Genomic DNA, 25,273 nt, shown 5'->3' on the forward strand with positions numbered 1-25,273 from the left:
GTCCAGAAAAGCTGTTAATACCATGAGTTGGCTCTTTGCATTATTCCACAGAATTAACTGAACAGCCAGCTAAATCTTTTGTGAATGAATTTCATTTAACATAACTTTAAAATAAAGGTCTAAGGGGAACCTTTGATGACTTGAGTTCAATTCTACAAAGAATGTATGACAGAAGTTTCTGCCTTTGCAGAGTTCAAACTCTAGTAGAAAAGGGTTAACGAGTGCCAAAATAAAAGCATGATATAACACAGAAACAGAGAAATGCCATGAGAGAGACAGAGGGGGAAATAGGGCAACACCTTTGCCTTAGATATAGCCTCTCCCTTCCAGGTGCCCATCCCTTCCCTTGGCCCCAAACAAAGCCTCCTAAGTCTGGGACCAGCCAGCTGCCATGTTGAACTTGATCACAAAACAGAGACTTTCTTAAATCATCAATGTCCCCTAGCTAAGAATAATGCCAATAAGCAGGACCTGGGCACAATATTTCATTGGCAAAGGTGGAGAGATGTCTAAGAACCCAGGCTTGGTTATTACCTGCAACCAGCCTGCCTCAGCAAAGAATGGGTAAATAATGGGTTAGTTAAAGCCAGGTGCTAATGCAGCCAGATCAAGAGCCTTAATCCCAGTCAAACTGAGTTCTGTTACATAGGAGTCAGTTCTGGCCCCAGCTGACCATCTTGCAACTGTGTGCTCTTAGTTAAAGAAGGAACTAAAGCAGTAGAGTATGGGTAACCACATTGTAGGCATTCACAGTGCAGGCATATTGTTTCAAACACTCAGCCCTAAACAGACCGCTCACAACATGTCTTGGTGACGGAGGATCAACAGTGTTCCTCTGCCTTCATAGATGGAAGCAGAACATTCTCCCCTCCTATACAGGGAGGCATCCTGCCTCTGATTTTTTTTTAAAGATTTATTTATTCATGAGCGACACAGAGAGAGAGGCAGAGACATAGGCAGAGGGAGAAGTAGGCTCCTTAATAGGGAGCCCAAAGTGGAACTCAATCCGGGATCCGAGGATCATGCCCTGATCCGAAGGCAGAAGCTCAACCGCTGAGCCACCCAGGCGTCCCCTGCCTCTGATTTTTATAGCACTTTGATGCTAGGGATTTGAGTCCTCTCACAGAGTGGCTACTGCATTGCATCTGTCTTTCTTCTATTGCTCTCTCTAAACCCGTCTTTCCATACCCGTGAAATGAGTGTACTACTTGACACCCCTTGGAGGAAAAGAGGTCGCCTAAGGAGAGAGGGCAACACCTGTTTGAAACCTTCTTTTCCAGAGCCAAGCCCACGAGATCCTCGAACTTGGACTGAGGGGCCCTCCTTAACTAAAAATACAAACTTCTCAAGTTTCTTTGATCATAATAGGAGGTTAGTTTCTGAATGTATCCCCCAGGTAACCCCTCTTGTGTTTTCCATATATGGGTTTGGTGAAGATGATCTCCACTCAAGGCTTCTTCTATCTCCAGAACTCAGAGCTTCAGGCATCAGAACATAATTACTCCAGCAGGAAGGCCCCTCTTTCCTTTCCATGTCCATCCATTTTTAAAAAGGCATTATAATTAACATTGAGAGAGTCTTGGACATTTTCCTTAAAATTAAGTGTGTAGAGTTTTCCATCATGGATGTGCAAAAGCCATCTACCCATCAAATTACCCGTGAATTCCATAAAGATACTCTTAGAATCCTTAGAGATCTTCCACAACCTCTCCCATGGTGCCAGACATACTTCCAGACTCTGAACAAGGATAATTTCGTGGCAAATGCAATAACCCTGGGCTTCTCTCAAATTCATGACACATATCCAGATCCCTTTTTTCATGCACTGTCTACCATTTTCCCCATGGAATTTGAATCCCCCTGTTTTATTTACTGCCTAACAGTATCACTATTGAAAGCATGTAATGTTAAGGACCATATGCTCTCTCTCCAGAGACTATGCACAAATACTATTTCTGTTAAAAACTACACTGAAATAGTAGTTTTGCATACTTCTCATTCAAAGACTTATCCCAATTGAATGATTCCCTTTGTCGTGGAGTGTTTTTCCCCAAGCGGGCCCTAATAGAGAAGCTGAATCAGATATTGTGACTTACCAGAAGTCACAAGGAATCATCTAGTGAGCTAGAAATAGAATCCAAAAACCTTTATTTTGATTCCCTGAATTTAAAAACAAATAAACTCTACTACAGAGAAAGAAAAATTGGAGAAACTACACTTGCTTGACATTCCTGGGTCAGGGAATTCAAGGCAACCAAAACTAACAGGCAACTGCCATAGTCTGTGAGGATTAGGATGTGAATAAGACATAAATGCTGCCTGCCCTCAAGGAGCTGACATTCCAGTGCAGGGAGATCAGGTCACTTTTGAAAAACCTCTATCCAATGCAAAATGTGCTTATGAAGACTTAGTGGATCCCAGAGGAGATCGTGCCCATCTTCATAGTCTCCTCAGCAACCAGCACAGTGACCCACATGTGATATGCAGGCAAGCACTATTTGTTGAACAAGGGCCAAAAAAAAGGTACCAACAGAACATTCTGGGAGTTGTTAGAAAATAAGGGACAGCTTTGTGAAGGAGGTGACATTTGAGCTGTGCCTAGAAGGATGAGGAGGTTTTACACAAGCAGCAGGAATTGGGGGGGGGGGGGGGGAGTGCCTTTGCAGCCCAAACAAAGAGCAATGGCAAAAATCCTAAGGGGTGACAAAGCATGGTGTGATTTGGGAAAGCCCAGAGCAGGCCAGTGTGACTAAAGAACAAGAGGCAGTAAGAACTAAGGGTAAAGAAAAAAGTTAAGACCTAAGCAGAGAGAACCTTGAACAACAAGCTAAATAATTTAGCAGTGAACTGTCACTGCAGGTTTTGAACAAGAGAAATGGTACCACAAGAACAGGGCTGCCTGCTGCATCATCCTGCTCAACTCACCTGGGCCTCCCTTGCCTTGTCAATAGTGATGGTTTTCTTTTGATTGTTTCTGTGTGTATGTAGTTCGATTTGGAGGTTTTCTGTGGTTTAGCATTTTTTTTTTTTTGGCCTTTCCCTTTTCCTTACAGTTTTTCACAGCATATGGTCCTGATTATGTGTTGGAAATCACGCCAAGCTGCCGGCCAGACCGCAATGAGCCCCACCGAGTCCAGCAAATCCTCAACTACATCAAAGGTGAGCACCACCCCTCAAGTCTTGCCCTCCTCATGCCACCCAGCTTGTGGTGGCCCATCAGTGGGGGCTTCCCTAAATACCATTTGTCTTTTGGTGGCTAATCATTTCACTGACTTAGAAGGGAAACATCTTCTTGGCCTGATAGCTTGTAGTTGGAATTCCACACTGACCACTCTGATGGGATTGTCATTTGGCTAGTTAATGTCACCTTCAGCGGGATAAAAGGTTTACCTTTAGGCACCTCCAGTGAAAGACCAGTTCTAAAGTGTGCCCTGGAACCTTTTCCTTTTAAAAGAGCAACAGTAAAACCCTATTTTTTAAAGATTTCGTTTATTTATTCGAGAGAGAGAGAAAGAGAGGCAGAGACACAGGCAGAGGGAGAAGCAGGCTCCATGCAGGGAGCCCAATATGGGACTCGATCCTGGATCCCGGGATCACACCCTGAGCTGAAGGCAGACACTGAACCGCTGAGCCACCCAGGTGTCTCAAAACCCTCTTTAAAATGAGGGAAGTTCAAGCCAATTCAGACTTAAGGTAGAAGGAAGGAGGGGCTCACAGACATTGTGTTCCAGGGTAGTTACTTGGTCGAGTATGGCCTTGAGAGACTGTCCACCTACAGTGGATAGTCAGGATTCTGGTGCCCTGAGGGTGGGCTCCCCAGTCTTATACAGAGCACTGGAGATGGAGTTGTTGCCCTATCCTGCCCTTCCCTCAGCCTAGCCTACAATTATTCTGGCTTCTGGCCAGAGGGAAATGGCAATCATCAGGTTATTATCCTTTTGATCACACTGTCCACCAGCTATTTAAGGATGCTGCCCTTAGCTTTCCAGTAGAGCCTCCCTCCTAACCCCAATTGCTACTCCACAACTCAATTCACTTTATCTACATTATAACGTCGTTCTGGTGACCCATTTTCCTGTTTAATTGAATTTGTATGTATGTGTGCATATTTTTTTGGATCCTAATTGTTTGTAGTGTTAACAAGCTAAGGGTATCATATCGCCCATCTTGTAGAGTGAAATTCCCATGTTTATTCATATAACGGCCAAGATAGCAACAATTCTCCTACCTTTGACTCCCTAGTTGGAATAGAATCCAGCATGAAAGGGAGGCCTGTACTGTATCAGAGGTAGTCTGAGGGAATACATTGTGTCCTAGGGAGTTTTTGCTGAGGGTTATATTGAGACCCTATCCTTTAGTAGTGTCCAGTCGGTGACAACAGCCAAGTCCTTGGGCAGGGTCTCCATGTCCCAGGCTCCTTTGGCCAGAGAACATTTTCTAAGCTCGTAAGTCAAAGACCTGTAAGGTGAGGCTCACAGCAATGCTTATCGCCTCTCTGGGGTGTCCCATAACACTCAGCCTTCTCTTGACCCTATAGTTTCAAGCCACCTCCCTCTAGCTTCTCGGTGGATATCAACCCCACAAATTCTCACTTCCTAACCAAATCCTCCTCCCTTGTGCAGTCTTTAAGGCCTTTAAACTCTTTATATTCCTGGCCTTTTGCCAATCCTTCTCATTGTCCTGCAGCCCTGATTAACACTAGTGCTCCAACCCTAATTTGTTCCTGCCCCTCACAGACCCAGGACACTTTTTCTGTTTCCTTTGGGACTGATCCTGGACCAACTTCTCTTACCCCTCTTCTTCAACCTTGCCATTTTCGCCCCATCCAGCCTCTAAATCCTCGTAGAGAACAAAGCAATAGAAACAGAGAAACTAAACAAGCCTCTGCAGCTTCTTGCTCACACCTACGTATGTGCAGATATCTGTATGCCTCATGCTTTCTTGCACACATACCCAGACACATATCTCCAGAATTATGACATCTTGCTATTGGAGAAATGGAAATAATAAGGGAGAGAAGACATAAGGAAGGTAATTCAAAGGGAAGAGAATTAGGAAAGGTAAGGAACATAGAAGAGTAATAAATTTTTTAAAAGATTTTATTTATTCATGAGAGACACAGAGAGAGGCAGAGACACAGGAAAGGGGAGGAGAAGCAGGCTCCATGCAGAGAGCCTGATGTGGGACTCGATACTGAGACTCCAGGATCACATCCTGAACCAAAGGCAGATGCCCAACTGCTAAGCCACCCAGGCAACCCAAGAGGAATAAATTTTTAAAAGACTTGAGATAAAAGATTAGTTTGAGGGTTGGGAAAAAATAATAGGAAATCTTAGAAGACATGTAAGTTACATGTGAATCAAGATTTTTAAAAGATCCTGACAGGTTATAGCAATATTCTGATTGTAGCACAATGAAATTAAACTTGGAGAAAATGTGGCATTTCTATACACTAACAATGAGACTGAAGAAAGAGAAATTAAGAGTCACTCCCATTTACAACTGCACCCAAAAGCATAAGATACCTAGGAATAAACCTAACCAAAAAGGTAAAGGATCTATACCCTAAAAACTACAGAACACTTCTGAAAGAAATTGAGGAAGACACAAAGAGGTGGAAAAACATTCCATGCTCATGGCTTGGAAGAATTAATATTGTGAAAATGTCAATGCTACCCAGGGCAATTTACACATTTAATGCAATCCCTATCAAAATACCATGGACTTTCTTCAGAGAGTTGGAACAAATCATCTTAAGATTTGTGTGGAATCAGAAAAGACCCCAAATAGCCAGGGGAATATTAAAAAAGAAACCATAGCTGGGGGCATCACAATGCCGGATTTCAGGTTGTACTACAAAGCTGTGGTCATCAAGACAGTGTGGTACTGGCACAAAAACAGACACATAGATCAATGGAACAGAATAGAGAATCCAGAAGTGGACCCTCAACTCAATAGTCAACTAACATTCGGCAAAGCAGGAAAGACTATCCACTGGGAAAAAGACAATATCTTCAATAAATGGTGCTGGGAAAATTGGACAGCCACATGCAGAAGAATGAAACTGGACCATTCTCTTACACCATACACAGAGATAAACTCAAAATGGATGAAAGTTCTAAATGTGAGGCAAGATTCCATCAAAATCCTAGAGGAGAACACAGGCAACAGCCTTTTTGAACTTGGCCACAGTAACTTCTTGCAAGATACATCCATGAAGGCAAGAGAAACAAAAGCAAAAATGAACTATTGGGACTTGATCAAGATAAGAAGCTTTTGCACAGCAAAAGAAACAATCAACAAAACTAAAGACAACCTACAGAATGGGAGAAGATATTTGCAAATGACGTATCAGATAAAGGACTAGTATCCAAGATCTACAAAGAACTTATTTTTTTATGTTTTTTAAAGATTTTATTCATTTATTCATGAGACACACAGAGAGTAGAGGCAGAGACATAGGCAGAGGGAGAAGCAGACTCCCTGTGAGGAGCCTGATGTGGGACTCAACCCCAGGACCCCAGGATCATGACCTGAGCCAAAGGCAGATGCTCAACTGCGGAGCCACCCAGGTGTCCTATAAAGAACTTATTAAACTCAACAGCAAAGAAACAAACAATCCAATCATGAAATGGGAAAAAGACATGAACAGAAATCTCACAGAGTAAGACATAGACATGGTCAACAAGCACATGAGAAAATGCTCCGCATCACTGGCCATCAGGGAAATACAAATAAAAACCACAATGAGATACCACCTCACACCAGTGAGAATGGGGAAAATTAACAAGGCAGGAAACAACAAATGTTGGAGAGGATGTGGAGAAAGGGGAACCCTCTTGCATTGTTGGTGGGAATGTGAACTGGTGCAGCCACTCTGGAAAACTGTGTGGAGGTTCCTCAAAGAGTTAAAAATAGATCTGCCCTATGACCCAGCCATTGCACTGCTGGGGATTTATCCCAAAGATACAGATGCAGTGAAATGCTGAGACACCTGCACCCCGATGTTTCTAGCAGCAATGTCCAAAATAGCCAACCTGTGGAAGGAGCCTCGGTGTCCATCGAAAGATGAATGGATAAAGAGGATCTGGTTTATGTATACAATGGAATATTACTCAGCCATTAGAAACAACAAATACTCACCATTTGCTTCGACTTGGATGGAACTGGAGGGTATTATGCTGAGTGAAATAAGTCAATCGGAGAAGGACAAACATTATATGTTCTCATTCATTTGGGGAATATAAAAAATAGTGGAAGGGAATAAAGGGGAAAGGAGAAAAATGAGTGGGAAATATCAGAAAGGGAGACAGAACATGAGAGACTCCTAACTCTGGGAAACGAACAAGGAGTGGTGGAAAGGGAGGTGGGTGGGGGGTGGGGGTGACTGGGTGACAGGCACTGAGTGGGGCAGTTGATGGGATGAGCACTGGGTGTTATGCTATATGTTGGCAAATTGAACTCCAATTTAAAAATATAAATAAATAAATAAATAAATAAATAAATTTTTCACAACAACAAAAAAAGAAAGAAAGAAGAAAGAAAGAAAGAAAGAAAGAAAGAAAGAAAGAAAGAAAGAAAGAAAAAGAAAATGTATGGACCAAGAACTGGGTCCTCCGAAGCAATTAGACACATACAAGATGGGAAGATGTGGCTCAGCAGCATTTTGTCTGAAAGAGTTAGGGATTTTAGTCAATGTGGACTTCAGTGTGAGTCTCCAGGACAAGTTGGTCTCCAGAGAAGCTGATGCAGTATCAACTTCATTTTCAAAGGGCTCTAGACATACATACATACATACATACATACATACATAGGCTCTAGACAAATAGGAGCATGCTACTGGTCAGTCAGGATGGGGAAAGGACTATAGACCAGGCTCCAAGAGATCTGATTGGAGGAGCTAGGGCTTTTGGAGAAAAGAAGACAAGGGGAACATGGCCTTCATATCTCTGAGAAGCTGTCCCGGAGCAGAGGGCATAGACCGAGTCTATGTGGTCACAGGGCACAGAGCTAGGACTCTCAGGTAAATATTATAAAAAAGGCAAATTTTTATTGTAGAAGAATTTTCTAACATTTTGAACCTGTCCAAAGTGGAGCAGGCTTCCCAAAAAAGAATGAGGTCTCTGTTGCTGGAGACATGCAAGTAGAGGCTAGATAATCACTTGAATGTCATATCCTAGAAAGGCTTCTGCATTGGGGGAGGGTGATAGTACTAGATTATTGTCAAGATTCCTTCTAATCCTAAGATCCTAGGATGCTGTATGTTAAAAATGAGAAAATAGAAAAACAATAAAAAGAATATGATGAGAGTGCAGAGGTTGGTAGATGTCACAGTTTTTGGGGCAGTGGCAGGGGGATAATACTGTGTACAGGAAAGAATTGATGAGAAGAAAAGAAATTAAATGGCTGAGAGTGGGTGGGGAGTAGCCAGGGAGGGCAGACAGCAAGTAGAGTGGCTATAGAATACTAGGAATGTTCAGATTTTCCATTTAGCCATCTCTTTCATATTGGCAAAGTCTTGTGTTCTAGCCATGCAAATGAGCAGAGCACACAAGTCAAGAACCAAAAAGAAATTCAGCTAAACCTAGAAGAAACGAGGCTAGAAAGAAGTCCAAATGTTGCTAAATATGGCCCGATTAACCTGCTATACTGAGACTGTGCCCCTCCAGCCTGGTGACGCATGCTGCCATCAGATAGTGCGTTGCCATGACAATGGTCAGTGTGGAAAAGCTGCTGAATTTTCTACATTCTGAAAAATTTTCCTGAACCTGCCTACATGACTTCTCATTTATTCTTACATATAAAAACCTCAGCAAGGCCAGCCATTTCTCCCTGTATCTTTTGCCCTCCTTCCCTCATTTTAAAAACAAAGGAGGGGGAGGCATGGATTGATTTGGGAAGATGGGATGTCAATGATGAAGTGTATGGATTAAGCTCCACTCTATGAGAGGGAGTTTAGCCAGCATGTCTTGTAGAATTTGTTAGCCTTTGAAGTTGGTTTTTTTCTCTTTCTCACCACATCCCTTAAAGCACAGAAGATGGGATTTTTAACCTACTAAAGATCAAACCTGGGGAGGTTCATCTTATAGAGATACATTCCATATGCTACAGGTTGACTGGAGGGACAGGCAGATTTAGACCTTACCTTATCCCATCTTTACTGCCCATTAGACTTTCCAAGAGGAAAAAAAAGACAAAAATAAAACCTTGGAGAATCAATTCAAGCTGTTAGCTTTATACAGGAAAAAGCTATGTTTTGCTCTAACAAATTGCTCTTTTCATGCCAATAAATCTCAAAGATATGTGTCAGTGTTCACAAGGAAGTGTGGATCACTCAGCCTAGCTCATGCCCACTACTGTAAAACCATCCTCACACCATCTTCATATGCTCAAACTTGTTTGCCTTTCCTCTGCTTGACATACTCCAGAAGAGTTGGCTCACAATGAACCTTCCAAAGTTGGAACAGTGTTGATGTGATCAATCTCCAGGGGTGGCTAGCTCCCCAAGCCTGCTTGGCTCTGTGTGATGCAACCCAAACCCAACCTTCTGTGGAGGAGTGCAGAGGGAGTGTGAGTTGCACATGTGTATGTGTTGACACTGTAATTGGAGGTTACAACTCATTTGCTCTGAGTTCCCAGACTGTACCCCAAGTTTGCCTGGTATAGAAAAGGAGACAAATAGGGCCAGGAGGTAAGAAGGAGGAGGAGGGGGAGGACACAAGAGGGAAGAGAAAGCCTTGTGCACATGTGCCTTTTCTGACCCCTAATGAAGGAGGCTGCATTGGCATCCTATACAGTATAGGGTTGGGGAGATGGACCAGCCAACTGATGTGGATATAGGGGAGATACAGTACAGGTGAAATAATAAGAACAATAGCTGCTATTTATTTTCCAGATGAGGAAACTGAGGCTCAGAGAGAAAAAGTGAGACTTGGCCAAGGTCACATTTGTTCATTCATTCAGCAAGCAATTACTAAGCACCTACTGTGTGCCACACCCTGTGCTAATAGGTGGTAGAGCATACACTTGAACCCTGGTCTTTTTGAATTGGGGCTTTGGAGTCAGACTGTTTGGCCTGTCTAGTGCCCCCCTTCTCTCTGCAGTATTCCCCTGCCAAGTGTATTCATCATACTTCATTTTTCCAATCCTATTTTTTTTAAAACAACCTTGTTTTTTCCAATTGCCCCTGGTAAACTCTTCCCACCATTCACTGCATTCCCAGTTCCTTCCATGTTGCTAATCCAAAGCACCTGACATTGGATGTCTCCTTGGAAATGGGAGGAATATAGCCATGAGCAACACTTGAAATTCTGTCCTCTGATCCAGGCCTTTTAGACTTCTCTAACCCCCTGCCCTGCCATGCTCCCATCACCCTACCATACTGTTACTAAACCTTTCTACTCCATTTTGAGCTGAGTAGAGAAGTAAAAGAGGACAAAAGGTGGAAAAAGCCAACCCATCCAGCTCCTACTATCTGAAGTGTGTCGTGTCAGCCCCATTCCGCTATTTACGGTACCATGGCCCCAAGATGAGACCCTTTGCACATCTCTTGGTAATATTCTCAGGAAACTATTGTGCTGAGCATAACCCACATCTCTGGCAATTGAAGTCTGGGATTGACGTTCTTCTAAGGATTAGCAATTAGGACATCAGGTCTGGACATGTCCAAGGCCTGTTGAAGCTCCAAGTTTGAACCAGTTCTCCTGCCTGGTGGAACTCTACACATGAAAACCCAGCTTATTTCTACACCTTCTCTTGTTTCCTAGGAAGCCATGAGGATAAGTAGAAAGGCAGGGTTGGTCCCAAGACAGACTGACCATCTGTTTTAGGGTTTCTTAGAAGGATTTGGAGCAGGATTGTGGAGGATACCCTGAGCCAATTTGCATTACTTCAGGAGAAGATCTCTGTGATGTCCATTCCCTATCTCCCCTTGCCATCCCCTGTCCCTTTATTCTTCTCCAGCCCACTATGGTTATTTCCAAGAGCCTACCACCAGCCTGGCTTTCCCCACTGACCAGGTTCCTGTCTTATTTCACTAAAGAGTAAAAAAATTTGGAAAGGTTTGTTGTTGCTGTTGTTAAACAGAAAGAGAAATTATAAAAGTGTCATTCAGAAAACTTTATTAATTCTAAAATAAAAATGGAGACTGCTCCCCAAAGTCACAGTAACTTAGACAACAGATTTTAACAAACCATGAAAACCCTTGGCGATTACTTGTGAAGACTCCAGATACCTATATAAATCTAGGAGGTGGGAACTACCATTATTGAAAGCCATATGCTGGATTCTTTATATATATGATCTCATTTAATCCTCATAATTGCCTCATAACTTAGGAAACTGGTGTCGAAAGACATGGTGTCATGACCAAGTAGGATTTATCCCTGGGACACAAAGCTGGTTCAACACCCGTAAAACAATCAATGTGATTCATCATATCAGCAAGAGAAAAACCAAGAACCATATGATCCTCTCATTGGATGCAGAGAAAGCATTTGACAAAATACAGCATCCATTCCTGATCAAAACTCTTCAGAGTGTAGGGATAGAGGGAACATTCCTCGACATCTTAAAAGCCATCTATGAAAAGCCCACAGCAAATATCATTCTCAATGGGGAAGCACTGGGAGCCTTTCCCCTAAGATCAGGAACAAGACAGGGATGTCCACTCTCACCACTGCTGTTCAACATAGTACTGGAAGTCCTAGCCTCAGCAATCAGACAACAAAAAGACATTAAAGGCATTCAAATTGGCAAAGAAGAAGTCAAACTCTCCCTCTTCGCCGATGACATGATACTCTACATAGAAAACCCAAAAGTCTCCACCCCAAGATTGCTAGAACTCATACAGCAATTCGGTAGCGTGGCAGGATACAAAATCAATGCCCAGAAGTCAGTGGCATTTCTATACACTAACAATGAGACTGAAGAAAGAGAAATTAAGGAGTCAATCCCATTTACAATTGCACCCAAAAGCATAAGATACCTAGGAATAAACCTAACCAAAGATGTAAAGGATCTATACCCTCAAAACTATAGAACACTTCTGAAAGAAATGGAGGAAGACACAAAGAGATGGAAAAATATTCCATGCTCATGGATTGGCAGAATTAATATAGTGAAAATGTCAATGTTACCCAGGGCAATATACACGTTTAATGCAATCCCTATCAAAATACCATGGACTTTCTTCAGAGAGTTAGAACAAATTATTTTAAGATTTGTGTGGAATCAGAAAAGACCCCGAATAGCCAGGGGAATTTTAAATAAGAAAACCATATCTGGGGGCATCACAATACCAGATTTCAGGTTGTACTACAAAGCTGTGGTCATCAAGACAGTGTGGTACTGGCACAAAAACAGACGCATAGATCAGTGGAACAGAATAGAGAATCCAGAAATGGACCCTGAACTTTATGGGCAACTAATATTCGATAAAGGAGGAAAGACTATCCATTGGAAGAAAGACAGTCTCTTCAATAAATGGTGCTGGGAACATTGGACATCCACATGCAGAAGAATGAAACTAGACCACTCTCTTTCACCATACACAAAGATAAACTCAAAATGGATGAAAGATCTAAATGTGAGACAAGATTCCATCAAAATCCTAGAGAAGAACACAGGCAACACCCTTTTTGAACTCGGCCATAGTAACTTCTTGCAAGATACATCCACGAAGGCAAAAGAAACAAAAGCAAAAATGAACTATTGGGACTTCATCAAGATAAGAAGCTTTTGCACAGCAAAGGATACAGTCAACAAAACTCAAAGACAACCTACAGAATGGGAGAAGATATTTGCAAATGACATATCAGATAAAGGGCTAGTTTCCAAGATCTATAAAGAACTTATTAAACTCAACACCAAAGAAACAAACAATCCAATCATGAAATGGGCAAAAGACATGAACAGAAATCTCACAGAGGAAGACATAGACATGGCCAACATGCATATGAGAAAATGCTCTGCATCACTTGCCATCAGGGAAATACAAATCAAAACCACAATGAGATACCACCTCACACCAGTGAGAATGGGGAAAATTAACAAGGCAGGAAACCACAAATGTTGGAGAGGATGCGGAGAAAGGGGAACCCTCTTACACTGTTGGTGGGAATGTGAACTGGTGCAGCCACTCTGGAAAACTGTGTGGAGGTTCCTCAAACAGTTAAAAATAGACCTGCCCTACGACCCAGCAATTGCACTGTTGGGGATTTACCCCAAAGATACAGATGCAATGAAACGCCGGGACACCTGCACCCCGATGTTTCTAGCAGCAATGTCCACGATAGCCAAACTGTGGAAGGAGCCTCGGTGTCCAATGAAAGATGAATGGATAAAGAAGATGTGGTTTATGTATACAATGGAATATTACTCAGCTATTAGAAATGACAAATACCCACCATTTGCTTCAACGTGGATGGAACTGGAGGGTATTATGCTGAGTGAAGTAAGTCAGTCGGAGAAGGACAAACATTATATGTTCTCATTCATTTGGGGAATATAAATAATAGTGAAAGGGAATATAAGAGAAGGGAGAAGAAATGTGTGGGAAATATCAGAAAGGGAGACAGAACGTAAAGACTGCTAACTCTGGGAAACGAACTAGGGGTGGTAGAAGGGGAGGAGGGTGGGGGGTGGGAGTGAATGGGTGACGGGCACTGGGGGTTATTCTGTATGTTAGTAAATTGAACACCAATAAAAAATAAATTAAAAAAAAAAGAAAGACATGGTGTAACATGCCCATAAGCATGTAATAAGTAAGTGGCGACCTCAGGATTTGAATCCAGACCTAGTGCCATCCATTCCTTAGCAGTATTGCTCAGTCAAGTCTACTCATCATCCCCTATCTGCTTTTTTTCCATTGCCCCTAGTAAACCCTTTCCACCCTGCAATGTCTCCCAAAGTAAGGTTGTGAACCAGGTTAATTTTAAGAAGTATGAATATGTGTCTACTTCAGAGCCCAACTAAATCAATCAATGAATATTTTTTGGAGCCTCCCATGTTCTTAGTACCATGAGAGGTATAAGAGAAGTTTAAAACATAGTCTCTGCTTCTAATAAACAGCTGAGAATTCTAGAGAAGGAGACAAAATTAAGCCCTTAAACAGATCAGGAAATAATAAGGCTGTTGCTATGTAGAAGTGAGGGAGTAAGATTTTAGGGAGACTGCTTTCAAAAGGCTTGGAGGATTTAAATTGATAAGAATGAGGAAGTGTTCATAAACAAGGGAAACTCAGATAGGTGGGTGACAGAGGCAGATTGCAAGTTCCCTTGAATTTCAGGCTGAGTAGTCCATATTGGATACAATAAAGTGGGAGCCATTCTAGGTTCTGGAATTAGGACATAACATGATGCAGTGTTATTTGAATGAATCGTGGTGGTATTCCAAGAGTGAGCCTGCAAGAGCCTGGACCAGAACAGTGGTAGTAAGATACCTCCTATGCTGTTCCTCCCAGATGGTTAAGAAATGTTTGAAAAGAATATCAACACTTGGAAGTAGGTCATGTATAGGGGATCAAAAAGAAAAGAAGAAGTAAAGATGATTCTGAGCTTCCCAGCCTGGATACCAACTGGGATGGGAAGCTGTTGGAGGAAGGGGGATAGTTTTACAGAAACAAATACTTGATGTGTTCTGTTTTGATATGTTGAATCCCACAACCCTGAGATCATGACCTGAGTCAAAACCCAGAGTCAGGTGCTCAACTGACTGCACCACGCAGGCATCCCTATGTGTTTGAGTTTATTATTATTATTATCATTATTCTTTAAGGTTTTATTTATTTATTCATGAGAGACACAGAGAGAGAGGCAGAGACACAGACAAAGGGAGAAGCAGGCTCTTCACAGGAAGCTCTATGCGGGACTTGATCCCAGGACCGTGGGATCAGGACCTGAGCCAAAGGCAGATGCTCAACCACTGAGCCACTCAGGCATCCCAATTATTATTATTATTTTATCAGACCTATGTCCCAACTTTTGGTTTACAAAACCTGGTAACTGCACCTATACACAGCTGAAAAGATAGGGACTGGAAGGTAGGCATTTTATATCTCTCAGGTGCTGTTTCCTTTCTTAGGTACCCCTAGTAATTCTAAGGTGCTTTCATCTATCTGCTCAAGGGAGCAGATTTTCCCTTGACTCATGATGTAAAGTCTCTTTTGTCTAGTAGAAGGCTATAAAATCCAGATAGCTCCCTAGGGCGACATTCCTTCCCAAAATTCTCATTCACTCCAAGGCAGCAGTCTCTGAGTTTTCTCTTCTGCTCTGTTGAGCTATGTGTTTATTCCTCCTCACAGTCTTGATCACTGTAGCTATATGATAAACCTTAAATCAGGTGTGATTCCTTTTTTTCTTTTTCAAAATTTTTAGCTTATACTAGTTCCTTTGCTTTCCATATAAGCTTTAGAATAATTTGGTCTATAATGACTAAATACCTTAATGTGATTTTGTTAGGAATTGTGTTAAACCTGGATATCAATTTGGGAAGAATTGACATCTTTATTGTATTGAGTCTTCCAATCCATGAACATGGTTTGTTTCTCCATTTACTTAGAGCTTTTTTATTTCCTTCTTCAGCATTTTGTAATTTGCAGCATACAGATCCTAAACACATTTTGTACCTAAGTTTTTCTTTGAGTTATTGTATATTTCACTTTGGTTTCCATGTGTTTATTGTTACTGTATAAAAAATACAATTTTTGTATATTGCACTTAGATTCTGTGACCTTGCTGAACTTACTTATTAGTTCTGTTTTCTTATAGATTCCTTAGAATGTTCTACATAAATCACCACTTATCTACAAATAGAGACAGTTTTATTTCTTCCTTTATGATCTGTATGCTTTTTGTTTCCTTTTCTTGCTGTATTGCACTGCCTTATACTTTCAATACTATGTTAAATAAGAATGGTGAGAGCAGACATCCTTGCCTTGTTCCAGAACTCAAAGGAAAAACACTCAGTCTTTCACCACTATGAATGATGTTAGCTATAGGTTTTTGTAGATCTTCCTTATCAAGTTGAAGCAGTACCCCCTTTATATTCCTAGTTTTATGAGCTTTTGTTACGAATGAGTGTTAAATTTTGGTAAATGCTGCTTCTGCATCATTTCACACTAATACTGATATATATGTAATTTTTATTTTTATATATAATTTTTATTCTTTAGCCTTTTAATATAGTAGGTTACCTTGACTGACCTTCAAATTTTGAACCAGCCTTGTATATCTGGAATAAACTCCGCTTGGTCATTGTGTATGATTTTTACATATATTGCTGAATTCTATTCGCTAATGCTTTCTTGAGGATTTTGCATCTTATATTCATGAGGGATATTAGCTTGTCCTTTTCTTTTTTGTGCTGTCAACATCTGCTTTCAGTATCAGGCCAATACTGCCTTATAAAGTGAGTTTGGGAGTGTTCCCTCCTCTTCTATTTTCTGCAATAGATAGGGTAGAATTGGCTTTATTTCCCCTTTTTAGTAGAATTCTGCAAAGAGACCATCTGGGCCTGGAGCTTTCTTTTTCAGGAAGTTTTTCATTTCTACCTTGATACCATTGTGGTCAGAAAACATGTGCTGTATAATTTCAATTTTTTTCAACTGTTGGGATTTGTTTTATGGCCCAGTATATGATCTACTTTGGCATATGTTCTGTAAGTGCTAGAAAAGAATGTGTATTCTGTTTGATGGAATGTTCTATCAGTGTCGATTAGATCCTATTGGCTGATAGCATTGTTGAGTTCTTCTATATTCTTTTGTCATTTTCCGTCTTGTTCTATTATCAATTGCAAAGAGAGGAATGTTGAAGTCTACAATTCTAATTGCAAATCTCTTTCTAGTTCTATCAGCTTCTGCTTCATGTATCCTGAAGCTCTGTTGTTTGGTGCATATACATTTCAGATTGCTATATCTCTTCTTGGACCCTTTCACCATTATGTAATGTCCCTTTCTGTCCATGGTAATTTTCTTTGCTCTGGAGTCTACTTTATCTGATGTGAGTATAGCCACTACTGATTGTTTGCGTGGCATATATTTTGCTTTTACTTTCAACCTGCTAACATCATATTTGAAGTGAGCTTTTTTTTAAAGATTTTATTTTATTTACTCATGAGAGATACAGAGCAAGCGAGAGAGAGGCAGAGGGAGAAGCGGGCTCCATGCAGGGAGCCCAACGCGGAACTCGATCCCGGGTCTCCAGGATCAGGCCCTGGGCTGCAGGTGGCGCTAAATCGCTCTGCCACCGGGGCTGCCCTTGAACTGAGCTTCTTATGGACAGCATATAGTTGGATGATTTTTTTTAGCCACTCTACCAATCTTTGTCTTTAACTAATGTATTTAGATAATTTACATTCAGTGTAATTTTGATATATTAGGGATTAAATCCGCCATTTGATTTTTTGTTTTCTCTTTATTCCCTCTGTTCTTTCTCTGTTTTCTTTTTCATCCTTTACTGTTGGTGACTTATACCTCTGTTCAAATTTCATTTTGATTCATCTCTAGTGGGGTTTTTTAATTTTTTTATTTATTTTTTCATGAGAGACACACAGAGAGAGAGAGAGGCAAAGACACAGGCAAAGGGAGAAGCAAGCTCCATGCAGGGAGCCTGATGTGGGACTCAATCCCAGGACTCCAGGATCACGCCCTGGACCGAAGGCAGGCACTAAACCACTGAGCCACCCAGGGATCCCCATCATCTCTAGTGGTTTTGATTGTATCTCTCTATGTAGGCTTTTTAGTGGCCATTCTGGGTACATATTATACATACCTAACTTACTACAGTCTACTAGTATCAACATTTTACCAGTTTGAATGAAGTGTAGAAATCTTACCTACCTTTAAGTTCTTTCCTATCTCCCATTTATAATATAATTGCCTTAAGTATTTCCTCTACATACATTTAAAACTACATCAGTGTTATAATTTTTGTTTCAATCATCAAACATAATCTGGAAAACTGAAGAGGAGGAAAAAACCTGGTATATTTATGTTTATTCATATTTTACTCATTCCATTGTTCTTTCTTCCTTCCTGATGTTCCAAGATTCCTTCTGTTATCATTACCTTTCCATTGCAAAAACTTCCTTTAGCTATTCTGTTAGGGTAGGTCTGGTGGCAACAAATTCTCTTAGTTTTCCTTCCTTTGAGATATTTTTATTTCCCCTTCATTCCAGAAAAATATTTTCATAGACCTAGAATTCTGGGTTGACAGTTATTTTCTTGTATCACCTGAAAAATATTTTACCACCTCCTCTGGCCTCCATGGTTTTTAATGAGAAAACCACTGTCATTTGAATTATCTTTCCCTTATAGGATAAGGGTTTGCTTCTGTTTTGCTGCTTTCCAGATTTTTTTTCCCTTTCTTTTTTTCCAGGAATCTGATTATGATGAGTCTTGACATGGATTTCTTTGGATTTATCCAGTTTGGAGTTCAGTCAGATTCTTGAATCTATAGGCCAAATTTGCCAAATTTGGGGGATCTTTAGCCATTTGGGGGGGTATTAATTTTTTTATTTATTCATGAGAGATACAGAGAAGCAGATACATAAGCAGAAGGAGAAGCAGGCTCCCTGGAGGGAGCCTGATGTGGGACTCAATCCCATGACCCCGGGATCATGACCTGAGCCAAAGGCTGACACTCAACCATAGAGCCACCCAGGTGCCCCTAGTGATTACTTGAAATTCTTTTTTAGTCCTATCCCCTTTCTCCTTGCCCTCTGGGACTTTGGTGACATGAATGTGTTAGATCCTTTTTTAAAAAGATTTATTTGAGAGAGAGAGACAGAGAGTAAGGGGAGGGGCAGAGAGAGAATCTCAAGCAAACTCCCTACTGAGCACAGAGCCTGATGTGGGGCTCAGTCTCACAACCCTGAGGTCATGACCTGAGCTGGAACCATGAGTCAGTTGCTCAACTGACTGAGCCACCCAGATGCCCCATGAAGGTTAGATCTATTACCATAGTTCCACATGGTCCTTGAGGTTTTTCCCATTTTCTCAGACCATTTTTTGCCTTTTCTTCAAATTGGGAAATTTATTTTTTTTAAGATTTTTTTAAAGATTTTATTCATTTATTCATAAGAGACACAGAGAGAAAGAGAGAGAGAGAGAGAGAGACAGGCAGAGGAAGAAGCAGGCTCCATGCAAGGAGCCTGATGTGGGACTCGATCCCAGGACTCCAGGATCACGCCCTGGGCCAAAGGCAGGCTGAGCCACCCAGGGATTCCCTAAAGATTTTATTTATTTATTCGTGAGAGAGAGAGAGAGAGAGAGAAGCAAGCTCCACACAGGGAGCCCGATGTGGGATTTGATCCCAGGACTCCAGGGTCATGCCCTGGGCCGAAGGCAGGTACTAATCCACTGAGCCACCCAGGGATCCCCTCAAATTGGATAATTTCTATTGTTCTATATTCCAGTTTACTGAGTTTTCCTCTCCTACCTCCCTCCACTCTGCTATAGAGCCTATCTATTGAGTTTTTTATTTCACTTGTATCTTTTAGTTCTAAAATTTCCATTTAGTTTTTTTTATTTCTTCTATCACTTTGCTGAGACTTATTTTCTATTTTTTCAAGCATGTTCATAATTGCTCAGTGAAGTACTTTTATGATGGCCTCTTTAAACTCCTTGTCAGGTATTTCCAACTTCTATGTTATCTCTATGTTGACATCTGTTGATTGTCTTTTTCCCATTCAAATTGATAGTTTCCTGTTTCTTGGTGTGGGTGATTTTCTATTGTATCCTGAATATTTTTGATATTTTTATGAACTCTGTATCTTCTTTAAATCTTCTATTTTAGCAGGCTTCCTCTGACATTATGATGGCAGAGGAGGGGAGCACCACCTCATTACTTCCAGTTGGTGATAAAAGTCTAGGTTCCCCACTTAGCTGCCATTGACTGCCTGTGGGGAAAGTGGGACACTTCATTACCACTGAGCAGAGTAGAAATTCAGGTTCCCTATTAGAACTCCACTGATACCATCTGGCTGAGAATGAAAGTGGCACCTTATTGCTGCTCCCCATGTGGTCTCTACTGATGGCAGTGGGTGAGCCTCCTTGCCATTGAACAGGGATAAAAATTCTGGCTTTCCACTCTGCCTTCTCTGGTGGAAGGGGATCCTGGTTGCTGCTAGGCTAATTTTTTATTTTAATGTTTCATACATTTAACAAATACATATTTGGTGTAGATATGTGCCAGACACTACTGTAGGCACTGGTAATAGAGATGTAAATAGGACACGTAAAGGCCTTGTCCATCATGGAGCTTACATTCTAGTGAGGAAGATAGACAATAAGCAAATAAATAAATATTTGATATTGGTTACTGATAAATTCCGATGGGGATGCTATTTTAGATAGGTGGTCAGTAAAGCCCTCCCTGAGGAAATGACATTTGGGAATAGAGCTTAATGAAGTAAGGGAAGGAGCTTTGCAAAAATTGGGATGAAAAACATTCTAGATAAAAAGAAGAGTAAGATAAAAAACCCTAAGGTAGGAATGGATTTGGTATGTTTAATGTATAGTTGACCCTTGAACAATGTGACTGTTAGGGGCACCAACACCCTACACACTTGAAAAATCTACATTTAACTTTTTGTTTTGTTTTTTTTTTTTTAATTTTTATCTTTGTTTTTTGGCGTCCCTGGGTAGACACAAATGCATATCATTTTTGAATCCCCAAAAACTTAACTACTAATAACCTACTGTTGACCAGAAAATTTACTGAAACATAAACAGTCAACACATATTTTGTATATATATTGTGTACTGTATTCTTTTTTAAGTATTTTAATTCCCATTAATGAACATACAATGTTATATTAGTTTCAAGTATACAATACAGTGATTTAACAATTCCATACATCACCTGGTGCTCATCACAAGTGTACTCCTTAATCCTCATCACTTATTTAACCTATCCCCCGACCTCCTCCCCTCTGGTAACCATCAGTTTGTTCTCTATAATTAAGAGTCTGTTTCTTGATTTCTCTCTCTGTCTCTTTTTTCCTTTACTCATTTGTTTTCTTTCTTAAACTCCACATATGAGTGAATCCATATGGTATTTGTCTTTCTGTGGCTAACTTATTTCGCTTAACATTATACTCTCTAGCTTTATCCATGTTGTCACAAATGCCAAGATTTCATTCTTTTTATGGCTGAATAATATTCCATTATATATAAGATGTGATATATATTATATATATATAATATAAGATGTGATATATATATATAATGGAATACTATATATATCACATCATTATATTATATTATATTATATATTATATTATATTATATTATATATATATACCATATATATCCACATCTTTATCCATTCTTCAATCGATGGACACTAGGCTGTTTCCATATCTTGGCTATTATAAATAATGCTGCTGAGCAGCCCAGGTGGCTCAGCGGTTTAGCACCACCTTCGGCCCAGGGTGTGATCCTGGAGACCTGGGATCGAGTCCCGCGTCGGGCTCCCTGCATGGAGCCTGCTTCTGTCTCTGCCTCTCTCTCTCTCTCTCTCTCTCATGAATAAATAAATAAAATCTTTAAAAATAAATAAATAAATAAAGTTGCTGTAAACATAGGGTTGCTTGTATCACTTTGAATTCGTGTTTTTGTATTCTTACAATAAAGTAAGGTAGAGAAAAGAAAATGATATCAGGGACACCTGGATGGCTCAGTGGTTGAGCATCTGTCTTTGGCTCAGGGCATGATCCCAAGGTCCCCCAGATCGAGTCCCCCATCGGGCTCCCCACGGGGAGCGGCTTCTCCCTCTGCCTGTGTCTCTGCCTCTCTCTCTCTCTCTATGTCTATCATGAATAAATAAATAAAATATTTTAAAAAATGATATCATAAAAATTATAAGAAAGAGGAAATACATTTACAGTACTATACTGTAAAAAAATCCATGTGTAAGTGGACCCATGCTGTTCAAACCATGTTGTTCAAGGGTCAACTGTATATGTTTTAGTGTGTATTAGAGAGAAATATAACTGTCACATCAAACTGATGATTTCACAGATATTGTTGCTTAGGATAAAGTTAAATGTTTTCTTTTTCATTTTTTTCTTAAGGTTAGGTTTCTTTAAAGCGCAGTTGGTATAAGAGAGGTCTCCACATAAGTGGTATGTAAATATGACAAATTTCTTGACAGTATTGAAGTTTGGGAAGCAAATCTGTCTCTGAGATAGATAATGTTATTAGCTCCATTCAGCAGATGAGAGAACTGAGACTTAGGGAGTTCGATTATTTTGTAGGTCACAGAGCAAGTGAGGGAGCTGGGATTCCACATGAGAAACTGAAGGTCATGCCCAAAGTTTAGAAAAGGAAATATGGAATTTTTCTTCTTCCTAGTGGAGTTGCTGGTAGTTGTATACGAAAAAAAAATTTTTTTTTGAAGAAAACTTCGAGAACTCTAATGTGTTTAATTAAGCTTTTTTTTCTGTTTGCTCAAAGTACATGCTTAAAGCAATTATATCCCTTACTACCCTCCAGCTTTTAGCTCTAAAATAATCAAGGTGCAAGAAAGAGATTAGAACTTATTAGAGAAGATAGACTTAACTACAGAGAACAAACTGAGAATTGATGGAGGGAGGGAGAGATGGAGGTAGGGGATGGGCTAAATGGGTGATGGGCATTAAGGAGGACACTTGTAGTGATGAACCACTAAATTCTACTCCTGAAGCTAATATTACACTATATGTTAACTAACTAGAATGTAAATAAAAACTTGAAATGTTAAAAAAAATAAACTGCATTTTTCTATTTTTCAAAAGAATTTATTAGAGAAAATAAGGTAAAACACTCACAGTTCTGGAATGCCTTAGTGTTGACAATTCCCTCAGTCTACCCGGAGGCCCTTTAACCAACTGAGATTCAGGTGCTGTCTTTAGTATAGCTGCCAAATCCAGCAGTGCTGATAGGCATTTTATGCCAGAGTAAGCAGACCCAGCCTCCCTGGCCTTGACGCTGAGGGACAGTCTTTGCAGGATTCTCTCCTCAAACTTCCAGGGGAAGCTCTACAGACATCCCATCCTGTGGACTCCTCTGCTTTACCTGGACAGTGACATTCCCAAGCTACAGTCAGGCCACCTAAGAGCTCTCAGTGTTTTGAGAAAGAGAAACGTCTTTATAGGCTTCTGGTTTACCCACATCGTTCTGCCTCTTTGCAGCTCCAAGCATATTTTGGAAGGAGATTTCATAAAGATTTCGAAATTGAGTTAGGATTTCAAGTCTATTGTGACATGCAAATTAGTCCTGCTTGCCCGTTGGCAGCAATGCAACCGAAGTGCCTAGAGACGGGCCATAAAATGAAAACATCAAAGTGATTAAATGTGCCCGAAGAGCATAATCGAGTGCATGAATAAGAGAAAATAAAACAAATTGATTTTCTCCAGTGCCAGAAAAACAGAATAATTGAGAACAAAATAATAGACTTTGAAGTAATCAAAGTGAGGAATGTACCATAGTGACATAGAAACAGCCAGTTGTGGGGGAGATTTATTGTGTTTCTGTTATCATTTTTACAACTTTAATTTCATTAGCTAATAAATACAAATCAATTGAAAAATCAGTCAACCAGAGAGGAGGCAGTCCCAAGCCAAGATTTTTATTCACGTCTCTTAAAAGAGGCTGAAGCAGTGATCCTTAATCAATTTTCATAGGTGCACATATCCCCCGTTAGCTGGAAAATAAGTTCTGGAAGGCCTCTCTGCTTTGGAGGTGATGATCTGTTCTGTTCTGCCAGTCACTTTCTACATACAAGTTTACAGATTCAACTTTCAAAAGGGTCACTTTTATACCCCGCCAAGATTTCCGACAGAATGGCCTGAGTACAGCATCTTGGTTTACAAAGATGACGTTTTCATGGCACTGACCAGCATTTATGGTCTTTCACTGGGTCATTCTGAATTTGCATGGTGGTGGCAATGGCAGCTACAGTAGCAACAGCAGGGTTACCCACCACTCTTACAAGACTGATGAGCGTCTGTGGCTCACTGCTACCACAGGCATCACACATGCGCACACACACAATGCTGAAATCTAATCTAAAACCAAGAAGACCCAGCGAGAGTATGCCACCCCTTTGGTTTCCAGCCTGGCAGCCATGATGCTGGGGACATCAGGGAAGGGAAGCTAGGCTGGGAGACTTCTCATACTGACTGTAGCAGTAGAGCACTGGGGACAGCAAGCTGTGCTGGGACCCATGTTGGAACATCAGACAGCAAACATGAGATCAATGCAGAACTATTTTTATAGCTCCTCCAAGGAAAGAATCCGTCCACCCTACTCCTCAGCTGTTCATGACTGAGCTCAATGGCCCTTCACCTCAGGATCCGCTGTGGTGGCTAGTGTGACTCGGATTGCAGTTTTTCCTTTCACAGACCCTTGAGCTGCTCTGGAAGCTGTTGGCACTTCCAGATGTTCATGACACACCCTACCTTCAGGGCTTCACAGTTAGCAGCCATGACTTTGTCTCCAGTAAAGGTCTTTGGGACCATTGGGACTGTAAACCAGGGTGTACAGAAGTAGTTGGTGGTGCCAAGACTGGCACTACTTGTTGGCACAATCAGGATGGCATGGTTAATAGATTGTGCCTGCCAGGCAATTTGTGATGAAAAATTTATTTTACAGGTAGCACCTAGATAACTGAAAGCACTCTGACCTTCTGGTGGTATCCAAGGCCTAATCATGATGTGCCTTGGGGTAAACAGGGAATGTTAGCATTTAGCCCCTGGGTGCAAGAGAAGGAGACTTTATCTCCAGTTCGGGCCTAAAATCCCAGCTTCCATTTCCCACTGGTGTTTGGGTGGAGCAAACTGGAGCAAATGGATTTCACAACTCTTAAAGCATTATACAGATGTAAGGCTGTATTCTTCTTCCTGCCACTGCTATTCCCATTATCTTGGATTTCCCAGCCCAGAATTTTTGTCTGAAAAAGAAATATGGAGAAAGCACATGGACAAAGGAACCTGGAGTTGTGACTCCAAAATGCCTGGGAGGCATTGCCCTGCCCAGGAGATAAACCACTCCAGGCCAAGCTCCACAGGCTGGCTGGCAGACAAGCAGCCCACTCCTGTGATGTCACCTCTACAGTTACTTGTGCCTATCCCTCCACATGGAGCCAGCAGATTTAGGCACAGGAGGGGAGAAAAAATGAATCATAAGCTATTTTAGAAATTGCTTTGATTCTGTTTGAAGTTGCAGTAGTCCCTTGCAAGCTAAGACCAGAGCACCCTAGCCATCAGAGTAGTATCTTTTAAGTGCCGATAT

The 25,273-nt window shown here is 40.9% G+C and overlaps 1 protein-coding gene across 6 annotated transcripts in view; it reads left to right on the plus strand.

The window, feature by feature from the left end:
• The window catches only part of HDAC8 (histone deacetylase 8), a 217,495-nt gene that overhangs the window by 183,888 nt on the left and 8,334 nt on the right, over positions 1–25,273 (plus strand). For 5 of the 6 annotated variants that reach the window (XR_013375129.1, XR_013375128.1, XM_077889834.1 and 2 more), the window contains one exon: positions 3,054–3,159. The exons of the other annotated variant lie outside the window; for it this stretch is intronic. Coding sequence is in view for 3 of the 5 variants with exons in the window: in XM_077889834.1 (XP_077745960.1) it covers positions 3,054–3,159 (106 nt within the window). In the remaining 2 variants the exon portion in view is untranslated. Of the gene's footprint in view, positions 1–3,053; positions 3,160–25,273 lie in introns of those variants that run through there. 6 annotated transcript variants of the gene reach the window in all.

Source organism: Canis aureus, chromosome X (assembly GCF_053574225.1).
Source record: "Canis aureus isolate CA01 chromosome X, VMU_Caureus_v.1.0, whole genome shotgun sequence".
NCBI lineage: Eukaryota > Metazoa > Chordata > Mammalia > Carnivora > Canidae > Canis > Canis aureus.